This window comes from Mus musculus, chromosome 19 (genome assembly GCF_000001635.26).
Source record: "Mus musculus strain C57BL/6J chromosome 19, GRCm38.p6 C57BL/6J".
Lineage (NCBI taxonomy): Eukaryota > Metazoa > Chordata > Mammalia > Rodentia > Muridae > Mus > Mus musculus.
In genome coordinates, this window is record NC_000085.6 from 38,877,949 (window position 1) to 38,900,510 (window position 22,562).

The 22,562-nt window shown below is 39.5% G+C and overlaps 1 protein-coding gene across 4 annotated transcripts in view; it reads left to right on the plus strand.

Annotated features, from left to right (window-relative positions):
* Tbc1d12 (TBC1D12: TBC1 domain family, member 12) overlaps positions 1 to 22,562 on the plus strand; it is an 83,092-nt gene that overhangs the window by 41,370 nt on the left and 19,160 nt on the right. For 2 of the 4 annotated variants that reach the window (NM_145952.4, XM_006526847.2), the window contains 3 exons: positions 4,711 to 4,826; positions 18,039 to 18,121; positions 20,921 to 21,038. In NM_145952.4, the coding sequence (NP_666064.3) occupies positions 4,711 to 4,826; positions 18,039 to 18,121; positions 20,921 to 21,038 (317 nt within the window). Of the gene's footprint in view, positions 1 to 4,710; positions 4,827 to 11,749; positions 12,083 to 18,038; positions 18,122 to 20,920; positions 21,039 to 22,562 lie in introns of those variants that run through there. The other 2 variants (XM_011247213.3, NM_001362424.1) reach the window with 2 other exon arrangements.

Sequence of the window (22,562 nt, forward strand, 5' to 3'; positions counted from 1 at the left end):
ATCCTTTTCGCTGCAAAGGATCAAGTTATATTAGAGCCCACCTGTCCTGCTTTTCCTTCTCAGGCCCAATACATGATTTTATTTTTTTAAATTAACCTTTATATGTGTGGGTGCTTTGCCTGATGTATGTGTGTGCACCATGTATCTACACTGCTTGTGGAGGTTTCAATAGGGCATCATATCCCCGAGAGTGAAGCTGTAGGTGGTTGTAAGCTGACATGTGGCTACTGGGCATAGAACCTAAGTCTTCTGGAAGAACAGCCAGCTTTTAACACTGAGACATCTTTCTACCCCTCACTAATTAATTCATTAATTTCCTCCCTCCTCCTCCTCCTCCTCCTCCTCCTTCTTTTTTTTTCCAAGACAGGCTTTCTCTATGTAGCCCTGGCTACACACACACACACACACACACACGTACACACACACATGCACACGCACATGTACACGTATACTTACACATAAAAAATAAATGAGCTAGCACTTGGGAGGCAGAGGCAGGAGGATTTCTGAGTTCAAGGCCAGCCTGGTCTACAGAGTGAGTTCCAGGACAGCCAGGGCTACACAGAGAAACCCTGTTTTGAAAAATGAGAGAGAGAGAGAGGGGGGGGGTGACGGGTAGGGGGAGAGGGAGGGAGGGAGAGAGAGGGAGAGGGAGGGAGGGAGGGAGAAGGAGGGAGAGAGAAAAACTGAGAGAGAAACTGAGAGAGAAAGGGTTGTGAGATGAAAGGCTAGAGATTTTTCAGAAAGAGGATAGGTGCTCACCTCACAGCAGCATCTGGGGTGAAGATTCCCAACTTTTGCTCCTTTGCTCTTTGCATGGCCCCAGTGACCTAACAGATACCTACTAGCCCCACCTCCTACAGGCTGCACCACCTTACACTGTAGAGCAGTCTGAGACTAAGTCTTTATGTGTGAGTCTGTAGGGGACATTTAAAATCCAAACAGTTGTCATATCAGGGATGTAGAGTAGATGGTAAAGAGTCCTTAGGTATAAGGTTAAAGAATTAGATTTTATCCAGAATATCTTTATAAAAGGCACTGAAACATCAAATAATTTTGGAAGTAGCATAGAAACTGAAACAATAGATGTGTACATATGGACATGAAGTTATATTTTGACAGTCTGTCATTCTGCTTCTCACACACAGTGTCTTAGTAGTATATTTTTTCAAGATTTATTAGATGTTTTCTTCATTTACATTTCAAATGCTATCCCCTTTTCTAGTTTCCTCTCCAAAAAATCTCTATACCCTCCCCCCTCCCCTGCTCCCCAACCCACCCACTCCTGCTTCCTGGTCCTGGCATTCCCCTGGGGCATATGACCTTCGAAAGACCAAGGGCCTCTCCTCCCTTTGATGGCCGACTAGGCCATCCTCTGCTACATATGCAGCTAGAGACACGAGCTCTGGGGGTACTGGTTAGTTCATATTGTTGTTCCACCTATAGGGTGCAGACCCCTTCAGCTCTTTGGGTACTTTCTCTAGCTCCTCCATTGGGGGCCCTGTATTCCATCCAATAGATGAATGTGAGCATCCACTTCTGTATTTGCCAGGCACTGGCATAGCCTTACAGGAGACAGCTATATCAGCGTCCTGTCAGCAAAATCTTGTTGGTATATGCAATAGTGTCTGGGTTTGGTGGTGGTTTATGGGATGGATACCCAGGTGGGGCAGTCTCTGCATGGTCCTTCCTTCAGTCTCAGCAAATCCGAACTTTGTCTCTGTAACACCTTCCATGGGTATTTTGTTCCCCATTCTAAGAAGGAACGAAGTATCCACACTTTGGTTTTCCTTCTTATTGAGTTTCATGAGTTTTGAAAATTGTATCTTGGGTATTCTAAGTTTCTGGGCTAATATCCACTTATCAGTGAGTGCATATCATGTGTGTTCTTTTGTAATTGGGTTACCTCACTTAGGATGATATCCTCCAGATACATCCATTTGCCTAAGAATTTCATAAATCCATTGTTTGTAATTGCTGAGTAGTACTCCATTGTATAAATGTACTACATTTTCTGTATCCATTCCTCTGTTGAGGGACATCTGGGTTCTTTTCAGTTTCTGGCTACTATAAATAAGGCTGCTATGAACATAGTGGAGCATGTGTCCTTATTACAAGCTGGAACATCTTCTGGGTATATGTCCAGGAGTAGTATTGCTGGATCTTTCAGTAGTACTATGTCCAACTAAGGAATCGCCAAACTGATTTCCAGAGTGGTTGTACAGGTTATAATCCCACCAGCAATGGAGATATGATAGTACATATAAGTGACCCTAAAAATTCCACCAGAGAACTCCTAAATCTGATAAACAACTTCAGTGAAGTAGCTGGATATAAAATTAACTCAAACAAATCAGTGGTCTTAGTAGTATTACCCAGAGCCTGTATAGTATGTTAAGAATCCAGATCTTGGGCCTGTTGACATAGCTCAGTGGTTAAGAGCACTGTCTGCTCTTCCAAAGTACCCTCTTTTGATTTCCAACACTCAAATGGTGGTTCACAAATCTCTAACTTGAATTCTACCAAGTCCTTCACCCTCTCCTGGCCCTTACAGGTACTGCAAGCACATGGTGAGAGCAAATGCAGGCAAAAACACTAAGACATTATTTAAAAACAAACAAACAAACAAACAAACAAACAAACAAACCAAAATTTGCCTGGCATGGTGGCATATGCTTTTAAAATTCCAGCATCTGGGAAGCAGAAGTAAACAGAACTTTGTGAGTTCAAGGCCATCTTGGTCTGCATAGTGAGACCCAACATAGTAAGTTCCAAGCCAGCTAGGGCTACATAGTTAAGAACTTGTGTGTGTGTGTGTATGGGGGGGGGGTGGGGGAGAAGAGAGAGAGAGAGAGAGAGAGAGAGAGGGAGGGAAGACGAAAGGGTGGAGAGGAGAAAGAAAACGAGAGGAAAGGGAATAAATGTCTTTTAGCAGCACCATATATTAAATAATTATTTTATTTCATTTTATTTTATTTTTTTGTGAGTCAGGAACTTATTCTGATTTGCCTGGGCTTCACAGAAATTTACCTTTACCTTCTAAGGACTGGGATTACAAGCGTGCACCACCATGCCTAGCTGCTATATCATTTTTAAAACGTACATCGTGTACGTGTATGTACGTGTGCGTGCATGCTCGTGCGTGTGTTTAGATCTGTGGGTCTTGTGTGTATGTGTATGCACAAATGTTCACAGCATACATGTTGAGGTTCCAAGACAACTTGATGGAGTCTGTTCCCTGCTTCTCCATCGCTCTAGTCTTGCTATAGCATTTTTACAGTTTGCAGTTCTCTTTGGAAAGTTCAAGGTGATCATTATCTCCATAAATACAGTAAGTCCATATTTTGAATTATCATGATTCAATAGAGAGAAGTGCTTTGAGTTGGAAAATATGTAATAAGCATGTACAAAGATTATAGGCTACAGTAGCTAAACACCAGTGAATGAAACCTCTGACCAACATACATACATTTAATTTTCTTCATAGAAGTTAATGTCTTTTGTAATTGCTAGGTGACTTTTGAAAGTTGTTTGTGTGTGTTTCTGCACATGAGAATGTGCATGTACACGCAGGTGCCTGTAGAGCTTGTCAGAGGTCAGTGGAGCTAGAGTTGTAGGTGGTTGTGAGCTATTCACCATGGGCGCTAGGTCTGAGCTCTTACATTCTGCAAGAGCAGCAAGTGCTTTTAACTGCTGAGCAATATCTTCAGGCTCTTTTTTAACAAAGGGGAAAAAACATATGAATCATAGAAATTATAACTGAATAAACTTATTACTGATTTTTTTGCCAATTTCTAGGAATGGATTTTATAAAATTATAAATATTTCTTTAAAATGCTCAAATGGAGAAATTTAAATGATTCTCCAAAGAATATATTAACATTGTATCTCTCTTTCTTTCTTTCTTTCTTTTTTTTTTGGTCTTTGGAGACAGGGTTTCTCTGTATAGCCCTGGCTGTCCTGGAACTCACTCAGTAGACCAGGCTGGCCTCGAACTCAGAAATCCTCCTGCCTCTGCCTCCCAAGTTGCTGGGATTAAAGGCATGCGCCACCACTGCTCAGCTACATTGTGTCTCTTAATAGACTATCATATTTAATGAATTAAAGTAACATTACTAAAACGGTTTTTAGTTTAGTAAAGTGTATTGTGTTTTACACTATAATTTTGTATATCATGTATTGATAAATTGTTTAAAATTAGATTAAAGAAGTATACTTATAAGGCCAGACTTTCTCCTCTTGAAGGGTATGTATCTGTAGTAGTTAGATTCACAAAAGCCTGAACTCTAAAGCCTGCATTATATTAGAATCTCACTGTCCTCTTCAGAGAGCTCTTTTGAAGCGGTACACTTGGTTCCCTGTGTCCTGTCTCATCATTTCCACCACTCAACTAAGGTATAAAAAGTAAGCTTATCTGCTTGTAGGTATTCAGAGCATAGGTAGATGATACTACTGAGGGCAGTGAGACACAGGCCCGAAGACCGTTCCCAGTTCATCTACAGAGTAGTTCTGTCCTCCTTGCTCCTGACACTTTTGGTACTTTTTATATAATATTAATTCATAATTTAAGCTCTCCCAGGAAATAAAAAGGATTTTATTTGTTTTCTTCATATTTTAGATCCATAATAGTGCCCTTAACAACACAGGTTTAATAATACATAATGAAAATTAGGAAAATCTCTACCTAAATTGTATCCTTATTTGCCCTAGGAGTACGAAGCTCGCACAGGGAGGACCTGTAAAGCAGCCCCCCAGTCTTCACGACGCAAGAGCTTTGCGCTGGAGCCACTTTCTACCACTGCCCTGATTCTGGAGGACCGACCACCGTGAGTGTTTAGTGAGCTCTAGGTGCATCGTTTTACTCAAGCCTAGGTTGAATTGTTTTTACTATCTCATTTAAAACAGAGCTTAAATCCAGAATGACATTTCTTTGTTTTGTTTGAGATAGAACCTCATTTAACCCAGGTTGGCTTCAAACCCAGTATCTTCCTGCTGTTCCACCCAGTGGTGGGATGATCGGCGTGCTTTGTCATGTATCCAAAAACAAACAAGGAAAAACATATTGATGTTCAGGCTTTATCTGTACAGTCTCACTATGTAGCTCTGGTTGTCCTGGAGCTCAGTATGTAGACCACGTTGGTCTCAAAGTCATACAAATCTGCCTCCTTGTGCCTCCTGAGTGCTGGAATTAAAGGTATGCACCTCCACAGACAGCCACTATAAAATAAAACCTGTATTCTTTACAGGAATGATGATGTATCCCTGTATCCCTTTTATCCAGGGGCCGAGGTAGGAGCATCAACTGAAAACACAAGTGTGTGGTCAGACTGGAAGATACATACATGCATACATTCACAGATACACACACACACACACACACACACACACATGGATTTTTATCTTAGAACTGTACCGTCACCACTAAAACCAGCATGTTTTTTGTTTCTATTTCAATACAGTGTTCTTTATTTTATGGCAAGTATTGTTTAGGAGAATTATTTTGGTTTTGATGTTTAATATATATTTAAGATATACATGTCTTTGCCTTTTATATCATATAACTACTGAATTTCAACCAGCTAGAGAGATGGCTTAATGGTTAAGAGCACTAGCTGCTATTTGAGAGGACCCAGGTTGACTCAGTACCCACTTGGGAGCTCAGAACCATCTGTAACCAGTTCCAGGCCTTCTTCTGCCTCTGTGGGCCCCAGGCATGTGCACAAAATAATAATATAATTTTTAAAAATTAGGGGTTGGGTCACATTTAGCGATAAAATTCTTACTTAGAATGTGCAAGGCCCTGGGTTCAATCCCCAGGGAGAATCTATTGTTTAATGACAGAAAATCATCTCAAATTCTTCCTATCTCTGCCTATTTTTTGCTTTTGTTTGTTCTTGTTTTTGTTTTGTAGTGTCCACAGTGTTGCTATAATTCAGAATAATGTTTATATTTTTCCAGAAAAAAGCAATACTTACTAGAGCAATGCTATTTGTTTCTTAATCTCTTTTCCTCTCTCTGAGTCTCCTGGGTATGTTTTTTTGTTGATAATTTTGTCTTTCTTACATTTTTCTGGCCTGCATCTGTTACCTTGTTGAACATAAATAGAGAATCTGAAGTTAAGCAAAAGTAGAATGCTTTGTAGATGCTTTCAAAGAAGAAGGAGGGCTGGACTTCAAGAACATTTAGGACTAAAAAGTTGTGGCCCTCATATAACTTTTTTCCTTAGTTAAGGTTTTATTGCTGTGAAGAAGCACCGTAACCATGGCAACCCCTGCAAGGAAAACCTTTTAACTGGGGTTGTCTTACACTTAAGAGGGTTAAGCTGTTATCATCATGGCAAGAAGCACGGCAGCGTGCAGGCAGACATGGTGCTGGGGAGCTGAGAGTTCTATACCTGGATCCACAGGCAGCAGGAAGAGAACCCTCAAACAACTCTCTTCATTATTTTTTTAAAAGAGTTATTTATTTACTTTATGTATATGGGTACACTGTGCTCTCTTCAGAAACACCAGAAGAGGTCATTAAATCCCATTACAGATAGCTATGAGCTACAATGTGGTTGCTGGGAATTGAACTCAGGACCCCTGGAAGAGCAGTCAGTGCTCTTGTTCACTGAGCCATCTCACCAGCCCTCAAACAACTTTCTAATTGGATAGATTTGGGTTGAAGAATGACCTGTACGTGACATATTATTACTCATTGATCTCCATAGTTAATTGGATTGATTGATCTATTTGTCTGGGTGGAGGTCTTTCACTCCTTCACATGTATTAAAGGGTTCCTGAAGGAATTGCCACTGGCAAGAAAGCAGACTGTAGAGGGAGCGAGAAGAATGAAAACTCAGGCCAGTGCCATTTTTGTGGGCACTAGGCCAAGACCTCCAGAGACTGACCCTCTGGTTTATTTTCCTTATACATTTAAACAGGGAGCTTGTTGTGGCCTTTACAGTAAGAATGAATTCTATTGGCTGATAAACAGAGCTCAGGTCTAGGGCCTGGAGACAGATCTGTGATAAGCATAAGGACAGATCCTATCGGAGGATGCAAAGCACATGGGGCCTCTTTCGTAGGGATATGCTCTTTTCACTTGAGAGCTGAAGCTCAGGACTAGGACAGTGGATATTGGGAGGTTCCAGAGGGCTGGCTCATAGAAGAACAAAGAGATATCAGATTTTCACTCTGGCATTCCAGGTGACAAGGTGTTATTCATTTCCTGCCACTGAAGAAAACAGGCCCACATGATTAATAGTCCTGGTTTCTGCAGTGATATTCTAAGCTGTGCTTTCTACACATGTCCTTCTTAAGGCAGTGTGCTTGGTTGAAGAGGATGGCCTTCCTGATAGAGAAGGACAAGTGTTTAAGTAGTCACACTCCCCTGCTAGAACCTCTAAGTAAGTTCTCAGTGTAGGAAGTTTATTCTCAATACTTTTTCTATTGTTTTTTTTTTTTTAAATCATTTTAGGAACCTGGTAATGGAAGCTGAGAGTACTGACTCAAGGCTGTTATTCCAGCACTTGGATAGCTGAGGCAAAAGCATTGCCAGAAGTTAGAGACTAACCTATGCTCTATAGTGAGGTTTGGGCCAACCTTGGGCTATGCAGTGAAATCCCCTTATCATCCTCCCTTCCCCAGCTCCTATGGTCAATAAGGAGACCACGTAGACCTTTCATTTCAGACTTCTAGGTATAAAAACAAATGAGGCCAAATTCAAGATTCCTTTCATAGAACAGTCATTTGCAGGAAAGCAAGAATGCTTAGTTAAGCAAGGAAAGAATATTTGGTTGAGGGTCTTTAGATAGACTCCTGGCTTGGTAGGTAACTTGAGTTTCCATCCTAAACTTCTAAAATTCATTTTAAACAACATATACTTTACAAGAATATAAATTTTTTCTCACAAGAAGTTTCTACAGTATTTGAACTCTTCACACCTTGGTTTTTTACGTTGTGCATCCCTTTCCATTGTCTTTATTACCTCTGTTCATGGTAGTGTCTTCACCAGACTGCAGCCTCCTTATCGGTACTTCCTCTCATGATTTTTATTCTTTTTTTTTTTCCCCTGAGACAGGGTTTCTCTGTATAGCCCTGGCTGTCCTGGAACTCACTTTGTACACCAGGCTGGCCTTGAACTCAGAAATTCGCCTGCCTCTGCCTCCCAAGTGCTGGGATTAAAGGCATGCACCACCACGCCCGGCTGTTTCTATTCTTTTAAGTGCTAGGATATATATATATTTTTTTAAAGATTTATTTATTTTATGTATATGAGTACCCTGTAGCTGTCTTCAGACACACCAGAAGAGGGCATCAGATTCCATTACAGATGGTTGTGAGCCACCATGTGGTTGTTGGGAATTGAACTCAGGACCTCTAGAAGAGCAGTCAGTGCTCTTAACTACTGAGTATCTCTTCCGCCCTAACCCTGTCTTTATTTTTTAATTAATTAATTAATTTTTAAAAAATTTATTTACATTTCAAGTGCTATCCTCTTACCCGGTTCCCTCCCCACCCCCGAAACCCCCTATCCCATCCCCCATCCCCCTGCTTCTATGAGGATGTTCCTACAACCATCCACTCACTCTCACCTCCCCACCCTTGATTCCCCTACACTGAGGCATCTATCGAGCCTTCATAAAACCAAAAACCTCTCCTCCCATTGATTCCTGACAAGGCCATTTTCTGCTACATATGCAGCTGGAGCCATGTGTACTGTCCATGGTTGGTGGCTTAGTCACTGGGAGCTCTGGGAGGTCTGGTTGGTTGATATTGTTGTTCTTCCGATGGGGCTGCAAACCCCTTCAGCTCCTTCAGTCCTTTCTCTAACTCCTCCATTGTCTCCACACTTAGTGCAATGGTTGGCTGTGAGCATCTGACTCTGTATTTGTAAGGCTCTGGCAGGGCCTCTCAGGAGACAGCTATATCAGGGTCCTTTCAGCAAGCATTTCTTAGCATTCACAATAGTATCAGAGTTTGGTGACTGTATCTGGGATGAATCCTGAGGTGGGATTGTCTCTGGATGGCCTTCCCTTCAGTTTCTGCTCTGCACTTTGTCTCCATATTTGTTCCTGCGAGCATTTTGTTCCCCTTTCTAAGAAGGATCGAAACACCCACACTTTGGTCTTCCTTCTTCTCGAGCTTCATGTGTGAATTGTATCTTGGGTATTTAGAGCTTTTGGGCTAACATCCACTTATCAGTGAGGCATACCATGTTTGTTCTTTTGTGATTGGGTTACCTCACTCAGGATGATATTTTCTAGTTCCGTCCATTTGCCTAAGAATTTCACAAATTCAATTGAATAGTACTCCATCGTGTAAATGTACCACATTTTCTATATCCATCTCTGTTGAAGGACATCTGGGTTCTTTCCAGCTTCTGGCTATTATAAATAAGGCTGCTATGAACCTAGTGGAACATGTGTCCTTTGTTATATGTTGGAGCATCTTCTGGGTATATGCCCAGGAGTGGTATAGCTGGGTCCTCAGGTAATACTATGTCCAATTTTCTGAGGAACTGCCAGACTGATTTCCAGAGTTGTTGTACCAGAGGATATATCTTTATATATATTTTTATATGTTGATATCTTCACTCTTCCAGTGATATCTACTTCTTTTTAAAAATTTTTCCTCTTACTTATTTAGTTTACTTTATGTGTATGAGTGTTTTGCCTGCATATGTGTCTGGTGCCTGCTGAGGTCAGAAGAAGGGATTGAATCCCCTGGAAATGGAGTTACAGTTATGAGCTTCTGTGTGGGTGCTGGGAACCAGTCCAGTTCTCTTAACCTCTGAGCCATCTCTCCAGCCCCTATATCCACTTTTTAAATCCTTTATGACAGCCTGCCTGCATAAACTTCTTGAAATAATATGAATTGAAATTGGCTTGAAATAATAGTCTATACATTGTATTTGTGTATGATCTCAGCCTACTGAAATTGTATAAGCACCTGAAGAAGGACTTGTCTTGTTTTTATTTTATTAGTCTAAAATTAATAATTTATTAGAATAAGTATTGGAGCTTTTTCACCCCATGCATCTGGTCATCTGTAACCTAGAGATTAAATGTGATCTCTGTTCCGTTCATCTCTGAGTTGCTATAATGAATTGTCCTTAAATTTGAATGAGGCTGTTTTAGAAGGGAACTGATTTATGTGGCTTATATTAGTGTCATTTAAACCAATTGTATCTTGAAACAGTGCTGGAATGTGGGAATACTTAATCACTCCTTGCTTATTTCTACATCAATGAGTTGAAAATAGGTGTAGAAAACTGAGGTAAATGAAAGTTTAGTGTTATGAAGGATAAAATCAGATGGTAATGCCTGGGTGCAGCCTGAGTACCAACTAGAATGCCTAACCTTTCTCCCAAAGAGTGACTTCTGATGGATTTAGGTCAGATACCAGCTAGCCAGCCAGAGGCTGAGAAGTTGGAGCAGAGACTTTAGTAATTTTGTAGTTTATTTTTCTTTTTTTCTGTTTGTGGATGCAGACAGGTTCAAGTTAGCATGTTTTTATTTTGAAACCAGGTCTTACTATATAACACAGGCTGGCCTACAACTCACTATGTAGACTAGACTGGCCTCAAGCTGACAGAGATCCACATGCCTCTGCCTCGTGAATGCTGACTTAGTTTTGAATTCAATTAACGGGTATATTTTTCTTAGCTGTGAGATACCATCTATGAGAGCAGTGAACTGAGAAGAGGGAATCACAACTAAAGAATTATCTCTAGCAGACTGACTTGTGCACATGTCTGTGAGGTATTTTCTTAGCTAGTAATTACTGTAGGAGGGCCCAGTCCCTCATGGGTGGTGCTACTTCTAAGTGTGTGGTTGCATAAGAAAGCAGGCTGAACATTTTAGAGAGGAAATAAACCCTTTCCCTTCTAAAGTGTTTTTGATCAGGTTGATCTCAGCAACAAGAACACAGACTGAGACATTGTTCTTACAGAGAACCTCTTCTTGTGGTTCCCAGCACCCATAGCCTACGGCTACAACTATTTCCAGAGAATCTCGTGCCCTCTGGCTTCTGTGGGCATCTACACACTGAGTGTTCACATAGACTCACAGAGGTACAGACATATCAAAGTACATCTCATAAAAGAAGAAGCAGGGATTCATCTTCAGCATGGCAGTGAGATTGGAAACTTCCTCCTGCATAAACAGAAGGGATAATGTGAGGAGTTTCTTTTCTGAAGGAAACCTGTGATTGGTTCCCCCTTTTTCTCTCTTGCTTCCATAATTTTAGATGCATCTGGAGGCACTGAGTGCATAGGTTTCTCTTTGTGCTGCATAGGTTTTTATGGTTGAAATTTTTCTTTGCAGATAGAGCAATGATATAGCATCTCATCACCTGAAATCTCCTTTAGATTTCAAATACGGCACACATGCAAATACAAAAAAAAGAAAGAAAAATCATCCTTTTGTTTATTTTGGGTCTGCCTTTTCCTCTACTAATCCAACTAAAAATCAAGGAATCAGGACAACCTTAAGGAACATGTAGCCAAATAAACTAATATATGCTGTGTCTCCTCAATTTTTAAAAAAATAAAACAAATAAACAACAAAACAACAACAACAAAACCCCTCAAAACTGATCCTGTATTAGTCAAGGTTCTCTAGAGTCACAGAAATTATGGAATATCTCTCTATATTAATTTATTGTATGACTTAGTCTGCAGTCCAGCTAGCCCAAGAATGGGCAGCTGCGAATGGGAAATCCAAGAATCTAGTAGTTGCTTAGTCCCATGAAGCTAGCTGTCTCATCTGGTCCTCTGCATAAGCTGAAATCCTGAAGTAGGTTCCAACAGATGTGCTGGCAAGTAAGTGCAAGCAGATGAAGAAAGAACAAATACTTCCTCTTTCCATTGTCTTTGTGTAGGCCTCCAGCACATTAAAGGTGTGTACCACCACACCTGGATTTGGAACTTGTTCTGTCCCAGGCTAGCCTTAAACTCAGAGTTCTGCTTGCCTTTGTCTCCTAGGATTAAAGGCCTTGCCTGGGCCTTTACTTTACATGGCCACTATGTCTCAAGATCTCCGTGTCAAGATCTGGTTAGAAGCCTGTGTCTTTCAGTCTCAAGATCTGGAACGCAGGTGTGCCCTCCATTTCTGGATTGTAGTTCATTCCAGATAGTGTCAAGTTGACAACCAGGGATAGCTATCACAGATACTTATAACACTTTATAAAAAAGTATCACTGGGTAGAATTGCTTCCATTTTTCTTCTAGTAACTTCTTTAACGTTAAACTTCAAAACAGCTTCTTTGAGATAGCGTCTCAGTACATGGCTCAAGCTGACTTAGAGTTTAAGATACTTCTGCCTTAGTTCCTTAGTGCTGAGTCTGCATGTACATCAATACCAAACTGAATAATAGAAATTCTGAAAGATGCTAGTGAAAGGTGCCTATGGTGGTGTGAATAAGAGTAGTCCTAGAGGCTCATCGTCTTAGTCACTGTTCTACTGCCAAGCAGAGACACCAAGGCAGCGCTTTAGAAAGTGAGCATTTATCTGAGGCTTTGCTTATAGTTTCAGAGCTTCAGTCCATTTTTTTTTTTCCTTTTGGTTTTTCGAGACAGGGTTTCTCTGTATAGCCCTGGCTGTCCTGGAACTCATTTTGTAGACCAAGCTGGCCTCAAACTCAGAAATCCGCCTGCCTCTGCCTCCCGAGTGCTGGGATTAAAGGCGTGCGCCACCACACCCAGCAATACAATATTTTCAAAATTATTATTTAGTTACTTTTAGTAATATTTTCAAATATTTGCAATAAAAGTATATCCTCTGCTATCCCACATTGCTGAACATGGTAACACTCAGGCCGAGATGGCTGATCTCTCTCAGTTCAAGGCCAGCCTGGTCTATATAGAGAAATTCCATTGAGGCCCTGTCTCAAAAATAAAATAACAACAGAGATTGATAGAATATTTACTATGTGGTTGATTCAACTTTGTATTTTAATAGCTGAATACCTATTATACATTTTGTGTTTGATTAACTGGAGAAGTCAGCACTGGAACTTAGAATTAGGGAGTAAGCCAGTTATTTACACAGTTTTTAAAAGTTTATATCTAATACTTATTTTGAACATTCGTTTTTAAAGCACTAAAACTGCAATGAAGATATATAGTGTAAAATTGTCTGCAAACATGAGTTTTCTGTGTGTGAGTGGCAGGTTAAAAGTACTAGAATATTTTGCCAGTCTCTATTCCCAGGTCACAGCATGGACTATCATGCTCTCTTGCCAACTTCTCTGTGTTATCATTTTCCTTCTTCTGGAAGATCCTTTAATGTTTCTTTCAGGGTTGGTGTGTTGGCAGGAACTAATTTTCTTTTTGAGTATTTTAGTATTTTTCATTTCTGCTTTCCTCAGATTATGGAATGCTTTCGTATGTTTGTCTCCCTTTTGAGTTTGTCTTTGTATGTGTAGTCTTCTAATTACTAAACTTTTAGACTCTGTTTCTTTCTTTTTGTTGTTTGTTAGTTTTTTTTTTTTTTTTTTTTTTTTTTTTTTGCTGGTTTTTTGTTTGTTTAAGACAAGGTTTCTCTGTGGAGTCCTGGCTGTCCTGGAACTGGCTTTGTAGACCAGGCTGGCCTTGAACTTACAGAGATCCGTCTGCCTCTGCCTCCTGAGTGCGGGCATTAAAGATGTACACCACCACTGCCCAGCTATTTTTAATGTTTTCAGATTTATTTTTATGTGTTTGAGTATTTTGCCTCTGTGCATATGTGTGTGCCACAGCAGGTGCTTTTCAGTGCTGAGCCATAGCTCTACCTCCCGTGGTTTTTATTATAGCTTTAATTTAATGTCACTAACATTTTTCTTCAATATGTAATCTGGAAATTTTCCTTGAGGTGTTTCTAAAGTTAGACATTATATTTTTCATCTATGAATGCCTTATTTGGGTGCTAGAGGCGAGCCTCAGAGGTCCGCATCTGCTGTCAATGAGGCTCCAGGTTCTCTCTGCAATAGAAAGGAAAAGGGAGGTTTCCTTTGGTTCTTGACTTTCTTAGCATGTGTGTGATTGTGTGTGTGTGTGATTTGTGTGTGTGTGTGTGTCTATATGTTATATTCATAAAAGCATTTTAAGCCAGGTGTAATCGCACACACCTTTAATCTCAGTAGTTGGGAGGCAGAGGCAAGTGGATCTCTGAGTGTTTGAGGCCAGCCAGAGCTACATAGTAGAGACTCCCATCTTTAAAACAGAGCAAAGCAAAGTAAAACAAAACAAAGCAAAGCAAAAAACAAAACAAAACAAAACAAAAAACCCTAAAGCCCCAGAAGACAAAAGCAAACAAGCAAACATAAAAAGCTTTTTATTATCATTTTGTTATACAATTTTGTTACCAGTGGCATTTTAGTGGGTAGACTTTTCTTCTTAAGTTCTGTGCTTTGCTTCTCTTTTAACTTGTGTAATGTAAAAGACACTGTACTTTGCATAATTGTATAGTTGACCTTTTGTATTCTTTTAACTTTTTTAGCCTGATATCAATTACTTAGAATTGGCTTGATCCTCTTTTTGTTACAAGAAGTCTTTAATTTTTAATTGTTTGTATACATGTGTATTGGTATGAGGGCAGGTGCCCCGAGATTCCAGAAGGTGTCCTATTCCCAGGGGCTGGAGTCACAGACTTGGATGCTCAGATCTCAACTTGAGTAGGAAGCATCTTAACCACAAAACCATCTTTCTAGCCTTGGCTTGCGCTCTTTCATCTTCTGTTTGTTAGAGCAACTCCAGAGTAGCTTTCAGTCTCGGGCTAACTGTTTTTCATGCTGAGGTCGTGCCTGTCTAAGAACTTGGTACTTTGAAAGTGTGCTGGATGCTCTTTTCTGCTGGCTCTTTCCTTGGCCATGAGTTAATTACTCACCCCAGATATGTGAGGGAAATCTCCGTAGGAGCCTTCTATTTGTTCTAGCTATCTTAGATCCCCCAACTCCTGTCTGCTCAACTCAGAAAGACTGGAGGATTGGTGGCATCATTCTTCCTTTGCTGCTGAGACCTGGAAACTCCAGATTGTAACACCAGAAGTTTCCTCGTAAAGATCAATGTCCTTTACTATTGGTCATGCATTGCCTGAGAACTGCTAGTTAGTGTATCTTCTAGTTGTATAAGACAAGAGGGTAAACTTTTCCTTTATGGCCTAAACAGAACTCTTAGACTTAATTCCTCCTTGCTATAACATACTGGAATAATCTGGTTAACTTGCAAAGAGAGCAGGAGCTGGGGCATGGAATTTGAATATTTATAGTCACACACCTTATTAATATTGTTGTATGTGCACATGCATATACATACTCTTGTGCAGGTATATATGTGCCATGGCATATGTGTGGAGCTCACAGGCCAATTTTCAGGACTCAGTTCTCTCCTTCCGTTGTATGTTCTGGGGACTGGACTCAAGTTGCCTGGCTGAAGTAGTGAGCATTTTACTCACTGAACCATCTTGCTGACCTTACAAATTTATTTCTTTTTGAATTTTTATATATTTAATTACAAACTCTGTAAAGCCATTGACTGGATAAAGCAAAATAATGTGTGTGTGTGTGTGTGTGTGTGTGTGTGTGTGTGTGTATATATATATATATATATATATATATATGGGATTAACTTTCAAAACTTGTAGGGAGAATGTTATTTTTCAATTCTAATAAGAGGAAACCAGTTAGATAGTTTGTTACAAAGGTACCCCTGTATTTATCATGGACATAAAAAATTGTACTTCTCAGTATTTACTTAAGGGAAGTGAAAATAGATGCTTGAAAGAATTGACATTAGTTCTTTATGCTAATTTTATTCATAAAAGTTCCATATTGTAAACAACCACCCAAATGTCCATCAATATGGATAAATAGATGGAATACTTTTCACAAGTTAAAAAGAAAACTTTATATACATCACACAGTTTAAAACTAGATTGAACAAAAGAAGAATTAGATATAAAGTCAAGCATGGTGACACATGCTTGTTCACCTGAACAGTTCAATCCTACTGTTCAGGAGGTTAAGCCAAGAGGATTGAGAGTGTGAGGCAGACCCGTGCAAAACAGAGCTTGACATGATAAAATGTAATGGTTAGCTGGGTGGATCTCTGTGAGCTCGAGGCCAGCCTGGTCAATAGAGAGTGAGTTCCAGGACAGCCAGGGCTGCACAGAAAAACCCTGTCATGAAAAAATAAAACAAAACAAAAAAGAAATTGTAATGACCATGAACTAGTATGGAGTGATTGAAATCACAGGTGGGATTTTACGAGATGTGGATTCAATATTGGGTATATAAAAGTTCTGAGGAAGCCGGGCGTGGTGGCGCACGCCTTTAATCCCAGCACTCGGGAGGCAGAGGCAGGCGGATTTCTGAGTTTGAGGGCAGCCTGGTCTACAGAGTGAGTTCCAGGACAGCCAGGGCTATACAGAGAAACCCTGTCTCGAAAAAAAAAAAGTTCTGAGGAAATTGTGTATATATCTTGCTTAGTATGTTATTTGTATAGATTATATATTTGTCAAAAATCAAACCATTCTATTCTTTTTTTAAGACTTAAGAGAAAGATTTATTTGTGTGAATGTTTACTTGTGTGTTTACATGGTCACTAAGTGTGTGCAGGCACCCATGAAAGCTAGAAGGCGGCATCCCCAGGAACTGTAATTATAGATGAGCCACTACACGGGTGTTGGAAACTGAGTCCCAGTCTTCTCTAAGAGCAGCTACTGTTCCAAACTGCCTAGCCTTTTCTCCACTCTCTCATGTATTTGTTTGTTTACGTTTTGTTTCATTTTGTTTTGCTTCCTTCAGTGTGTAGCTCTGGGTGTCCTGGAACTCACTGTAGACCATTCGCAGAGATTTATTGGCCTGCTTCTACCTCCCCAGTGCTGGGATTTAGGACATGCACCACTGTGTCTGGCTCCCATGCTATTATTTGAAAAACAATTTTTAATTTTTCTTTTAGAGACAGGGACTCTCGATATAATCCAGGCTGGTCAGGAGCTTAGTGTGTAGCCCAGACTAGCCTCAAATTTACAACAGCCCTGCTTGAGCTTCCCAAGTGCTAGGAATATGAGTGTGCATCACTGCAGTCTGTATACGTTTTTAGTTGTATGTCAAAAGAGTTTAGGCTCAGTGGACGAAACCATTAAGTTAGAGAACCTGAACTCTGTCTCTGGGACCATATAGTAGAAGTCAAGAAGCAGCTCCTGCAAGTTACCCTTAGACTACCATGTGCAGGCCTCTCCCCGGACCCCTTCACGCAGACACACACACACACACACACACACACACACACACACGCACACACACGCACGCACGCACGCACGCACGCACGCACGCAATACAAACCTTTTTAAAATAAATATGGGGCTAAGAGATCAGTGAGCAAGTACTGTTCTTTAAGAGGACCTAGGCTCACTTTCTAGCACCCACATAGTCAGTTTATCTCCATCCTTAACTCCATCCTCAGGAGATCCAGCGCCTTCTGGCTCTGCAAGCACCTGCACACACTGGACATCAATACTAAACTCATGGGGCTCGAGAGATGGCTCAGCAGTTAAAAGCCCTGACTGCTCGTCCAGAGGTCCTGAGTTCAATTCCCAGAAACCACATGGTGGCTCACAACCATCTGTAATGGGATCTAATGCCCTCTTCTGGTGTGTCTGAAGTGTACTCATTCTCATTCATACACACACACACACACACACATATACACACACATAAAATTTTTGAAAAATACATAAACTCAAACTCAGGCATACATACTTACATACAATATATGTTTAAATGTATAAACGTAAACTATATGCACACACAATAAATACAAGGAATCTGAATTCTGAGTTTGTTTTGAAATGCAGAGTTGCTTTTAAGCTTTCATTTGCCTTTTGTTTGTTGCTAGAGAGAGACCAGGCTGACCTCAGCCTGAGTGCTGGGATTAAAGGTCTGAGCCACTGTGTCGGCTCATTCACATTTTCTCTGAAAGTAAATTTAGTTTAGCAACACTTTTTGTAACTGGTTCTAAAAAGGTTCCAAATTAAGAGTTTTTAAAATTTTTAATTGTCTTTTCTACAAAAGGAATCTTCCTGCGAAATCTGTGGAAGAAGCGCTGCGTCACCGGCAGGAGTATGATGAGATGGTGGCCGAAGCTAAAAAACGAGGTACATTTGAATTACAGTGTGACGTTAATTTGTAGATTTTAACTATTTCATTTTATTAAAATAATTCTTATTTTTCTCTAGCATTTTTTTATAATTTAGGTTTATTTTAGGGTTTGTTGTTTGTTTTTAATTTTTTGAGACCGAGTCTCACTATGAAGCCATCTGCCCTTGAGCTCATCATAAATTTCAGGACTCTAGGGGAGTGGGGGGGGGAGTGTATTGGGGACTTTTTGGATAGCATTGGAAATGTAAATGAGGAAAATACCTAATTAAAAAAAAAATTCAGGACTCACCCTCTGTAGTTCTGGGATCGTAGGCGTGAACCGCCATGCCCAGACCTGGTTTTTCTTTTCTTTTCCTTTCTATTAAAGAGGACTATAAAGATGTTATTCGTGAGCCTTATTCCTAGCACTTCATTTTTAGAGTGTTTAGACTTTAGGTCTTTTACATTTAATAATTTTTATGCAATAGCAATCAGTCTTCTGGTGTTAGTTATAGTTTTCTAATTTACTGTCAAAATATAGTTTGAAGCCAAATTTTGCTTTTATAATTAGTAAAGTCTATCTAAAATCTCAGTGCTGTCACTGAGTTAGGTTTATAAATACTCTCATTAGCACAAATCATAGTTTTATTCATTCTCTTTTCCTCCTGTCCTCCCGCCAAATACATATAAGTTTACTTTAACACTATACAGAATATGTGCTGACCATCATTAGTTTAGGACAAATACTCATTTTTATAAATATGTATTTCTAATATATTTTTGAAATATTTATTTTGTATATATTTTAAGATGAAATTTATTAACTGATTTTTTCTTTGACTTGAGCAAGTGGAGTATGTTATAGTAGCATACAGCTCTGCTTTGTGCTGCTATTTCCTAAGTAACGTGTCTTTAATGTTACAGTAAACATGAGGTATATAAAAGTCCAGTTACAGCCTTCTAAAATTCCTAGTTATTTGAACACTGGCTAAGTTTATTTTAATGCATAGAATTAAAAATACTTCTTGAGTTCAAGGCCAGCATGGTCTACAGAGTAAGTTCTAGGATAGCCAGGGCTACACAGGTTTTGAAAAAAACAAACAAAAAACCCAACCAAACCTGTTTTGGAAAAAAAAAAAAAGGAAAAAAAATTTTTTTAGCATAGCCAGAAAGCTTTTATTTACTATTTTATTATTTGGCTAATATTTATTGAGAAGTAGATGGCACATGGTATAATAGAAATAATAAGATGTTGGGCATCCCAATGTTTTAGGCTTAATCCAATGATGTGTGGTTTCTGACTGTGGTACTCTGAGTATGCCCACTGTGCATCCTTATCTGTAAACTGGAAGTAGGTGACTAGGTTAGGCTTCTAACCTCTTGTTTAATGCTTCTTTCTTAAAGACATCTTACATATATAATCTGGATACATAAAACAGCGGTGTACAGCAAGTGCTTGGCTTCTTGTTTGCCCTTTGAGTCACATTCAGAGACACACATGAAACACAAAGTTTGGCTAGCTAATCTACAAGTTCTTATTGGTTCTAGCATTTTTTTTTTTAAATAACTTTTTGGTTGTTGGTTTGGTTTGATTTGGTTTGCTTTTTTTTTTTTTTTTTTTTTTTTTTTGAAACAGGGTTTCTTTCTCTGTGTAGCCCTAGCTATTCTGGAACTCACTCTGTAGTCTATGCTGGCCTTGAACTCACAGAGATCAACCTGCCTCTGCCTCCTGAGTGCTGCGATTAAAGATGTGTGTTACCATCATCTGGTTTTATAACTTTTGAGAAAGATCCCACTTTTCTTTATGTTTGAGGCAGCTTTTGTTCCAAAATTGTGACCTCTAAATTCAGAGGTATGTCATTTTTGTTTGTTGAGAACATTTTATTTTGACCTAATTAGTAAAATAAAACACCATACTAAAAGGTGTTTATATAATAATAGTGTCATTGGCAACATCATTTAAAATATATTGTTTATGTTGAGATTAATAATCCATTGTATGAAAAGTGGCCCTTGGTTAATTGCCTGCAGTTTTTATTGTAATTATTTCATCAACAGATTTTATTTTATAGATGAAGTAAACAACTGTGTAATATAAGCAGCCAGGCATGGTGGTGCACACCCGCACTCCCAGCCCTAGGAGGCAGTGGTAGGAGGCGGATGAGGAAGTATGTGTGAGGACAACCTGGTGTACAGATTGAATTCCAGGCTATCCCAGAAGAGACCCTGCCATACCTTACAGCCTGGAGAGAGTGCCTGCCTAGTGTAGGCCAAGTCCTGGCTTAGAGCCTCAGTATTGCATAAGCCAGGGGTGGTGGCACACATCTTTATCCCCACATTGGGAGGTAGAAGCAGGGTTATCAGTAGTTCAGGGTTATTCTAGCTTCATAACAAGCCCAGCCTGGCCTACTTGAGACTGCCTGAAAAAAATAAAGGATATAAAAGAGAGAAGAAGGAGAAGAAAGATGTATAGACCAGCCAGTTAGCATAGGACCTTGTCTAGATTAAACCAAAGCGAAAAACAAAGCAACAACAACAACAGCCAGAAAGAAAGAAGCAGCAGAGCAATTCACTGGCCATTGTTTAAAATTGATTTTGCCCTTTATCCCATTACTTTTATAAGATAGAAGATACTTTAAAATGATGTTAGACAGGGCTTTGTGTTTCTTCTTTTTCTCCCCCTTTCTTTTTTTTTTTTTTTTTTCTTTTTTACTATGAGAAGGTCCTTCTTGAATCCTTATAGATTTAAGGTACAGAAGGAAGGGATTTTGGTCTAGCTCATTTATATTGAAATAATTCTTACTTGTTCAAAACAGAAATTAAAGAAGCACATAAAAGAAAAAGAATAATGAAAGAACGATTTAAGCAGGAAGAAAGCATTGCAAGTGCAATGGTAATTTGGATCAATGAAATACTGCCCAATTGGGAAGTAATGTAAGTAAGCAGATTTCTCCAGAGTCTAGTGTGTCTCCAATAGTTCATCTTTTCCAAGTCTGTATTATCACTTCTCAGCATGGAGCTTATGCTGTGGTTAAATTATGCTATTAACCATTGCCCGAAACTCATGTCTTTCTCTACACTCTCCTGAGCTCCTGTCTCTAACGCATACTTTTCTCCCTGACCATCCTCTGTGCTGTCAACATCTTACCTGCTCTCTGAAACCCATGGAATGACTCAGGAAACCTTTACTCTTCTAAATTACCATTTTTCCTAATTCTAATACAACACTAATTATAAAACATTCATTACTGGAAGGACTCATTACATAGAGAAATATAAGGTACATTTATCAGATGTTGAAAAGTGTTTCTAAAGTTGAGTATGGTTGCGTGCCTGTAATTCCAGAAACCTGGAAGCTGAGATGGGAGGAATTCAATACCGGCCTGGATAATAATGAGTTCCAGATCAGCCAAAACCACATAGAGAGACAGTGTCTACAAATAAATAGATATATGAAAAGAAAGAAAGAATGTAAAAAACAATAAAACATTTTTAAATGCTGTTCTCTTAACTAAGAAACCATGTGAACTATGGTCTTTGCCCTGTAAAAGTCGTATGTCACCTTGAGGCTAGTATTCTTGCTTTTCCTGCCCCCGTTTTGGTCTCTTCTTTTTTTTTTCTTTTGGTTTTTTGAGACAGGGTTTCTCTGTATAGCCCTGGCTATTCTGGAACTCACTTTGTAGACCAGGCTGGCCTCAAACTCAGAAATCCGCCTGCCTCTGCCTCCTGAGTGCTGGGATTAAAGGCGTGTGCCTTAATTACACCCGGCTTGGTCTCTTCTTTCTTGACAATATTTCTACATAGGTTTTATCTTCCTTGTGGACAAAAGGGTTGAAGGATGCATTCTACAATGTATGTAGGGCATACATTGACAATGTGTTAATTGTTAGCAATGTGACAGACACACAGTAGTCCTTCTTATCCAGGCTCATTGTGTGAAGATTCAGTTGCCTGTAGTCTAAAAATGGAAAATTAGCTAATTACATATAAATAAAAACGTCTAGAAATTCAGAGTTTTAAATTGTGTGTTCTTCTGAGACGCCCAGTGAAGTCTGTGCTGAGCCTGTCTCCTGGCCATAAATCCTCCTTTGTCCTACCTTGCCACATGGTGCCCTTACTCACTCAGTGGCACTTCAGTTACCAGAGCTGCTGTTATCTGTTGCAGAGCTTCTGTTAAGTTAAGTTCTTTTACCTATGAAACACTAGCTGGGTCAACATTGTCAAAGGTAGCTGTAAAGTACTTCCTTTAAGCAGAAAAACTAGAAGTGCCCTATTTTGCGTGAGTGAGTGAATGAGAGGGAGTATATTTACATAGCACACATAGTATATCCTTTTAATTCTATTCTCATTGTTAACTTTTGTTTATCTCTTATATCCAAGTTACAAATTCATTTTTAACATAGATATAGTTGTGTAAGGAAATTGGTAGCTTGGTATTATTTGTGGCTTTAGAGTTTA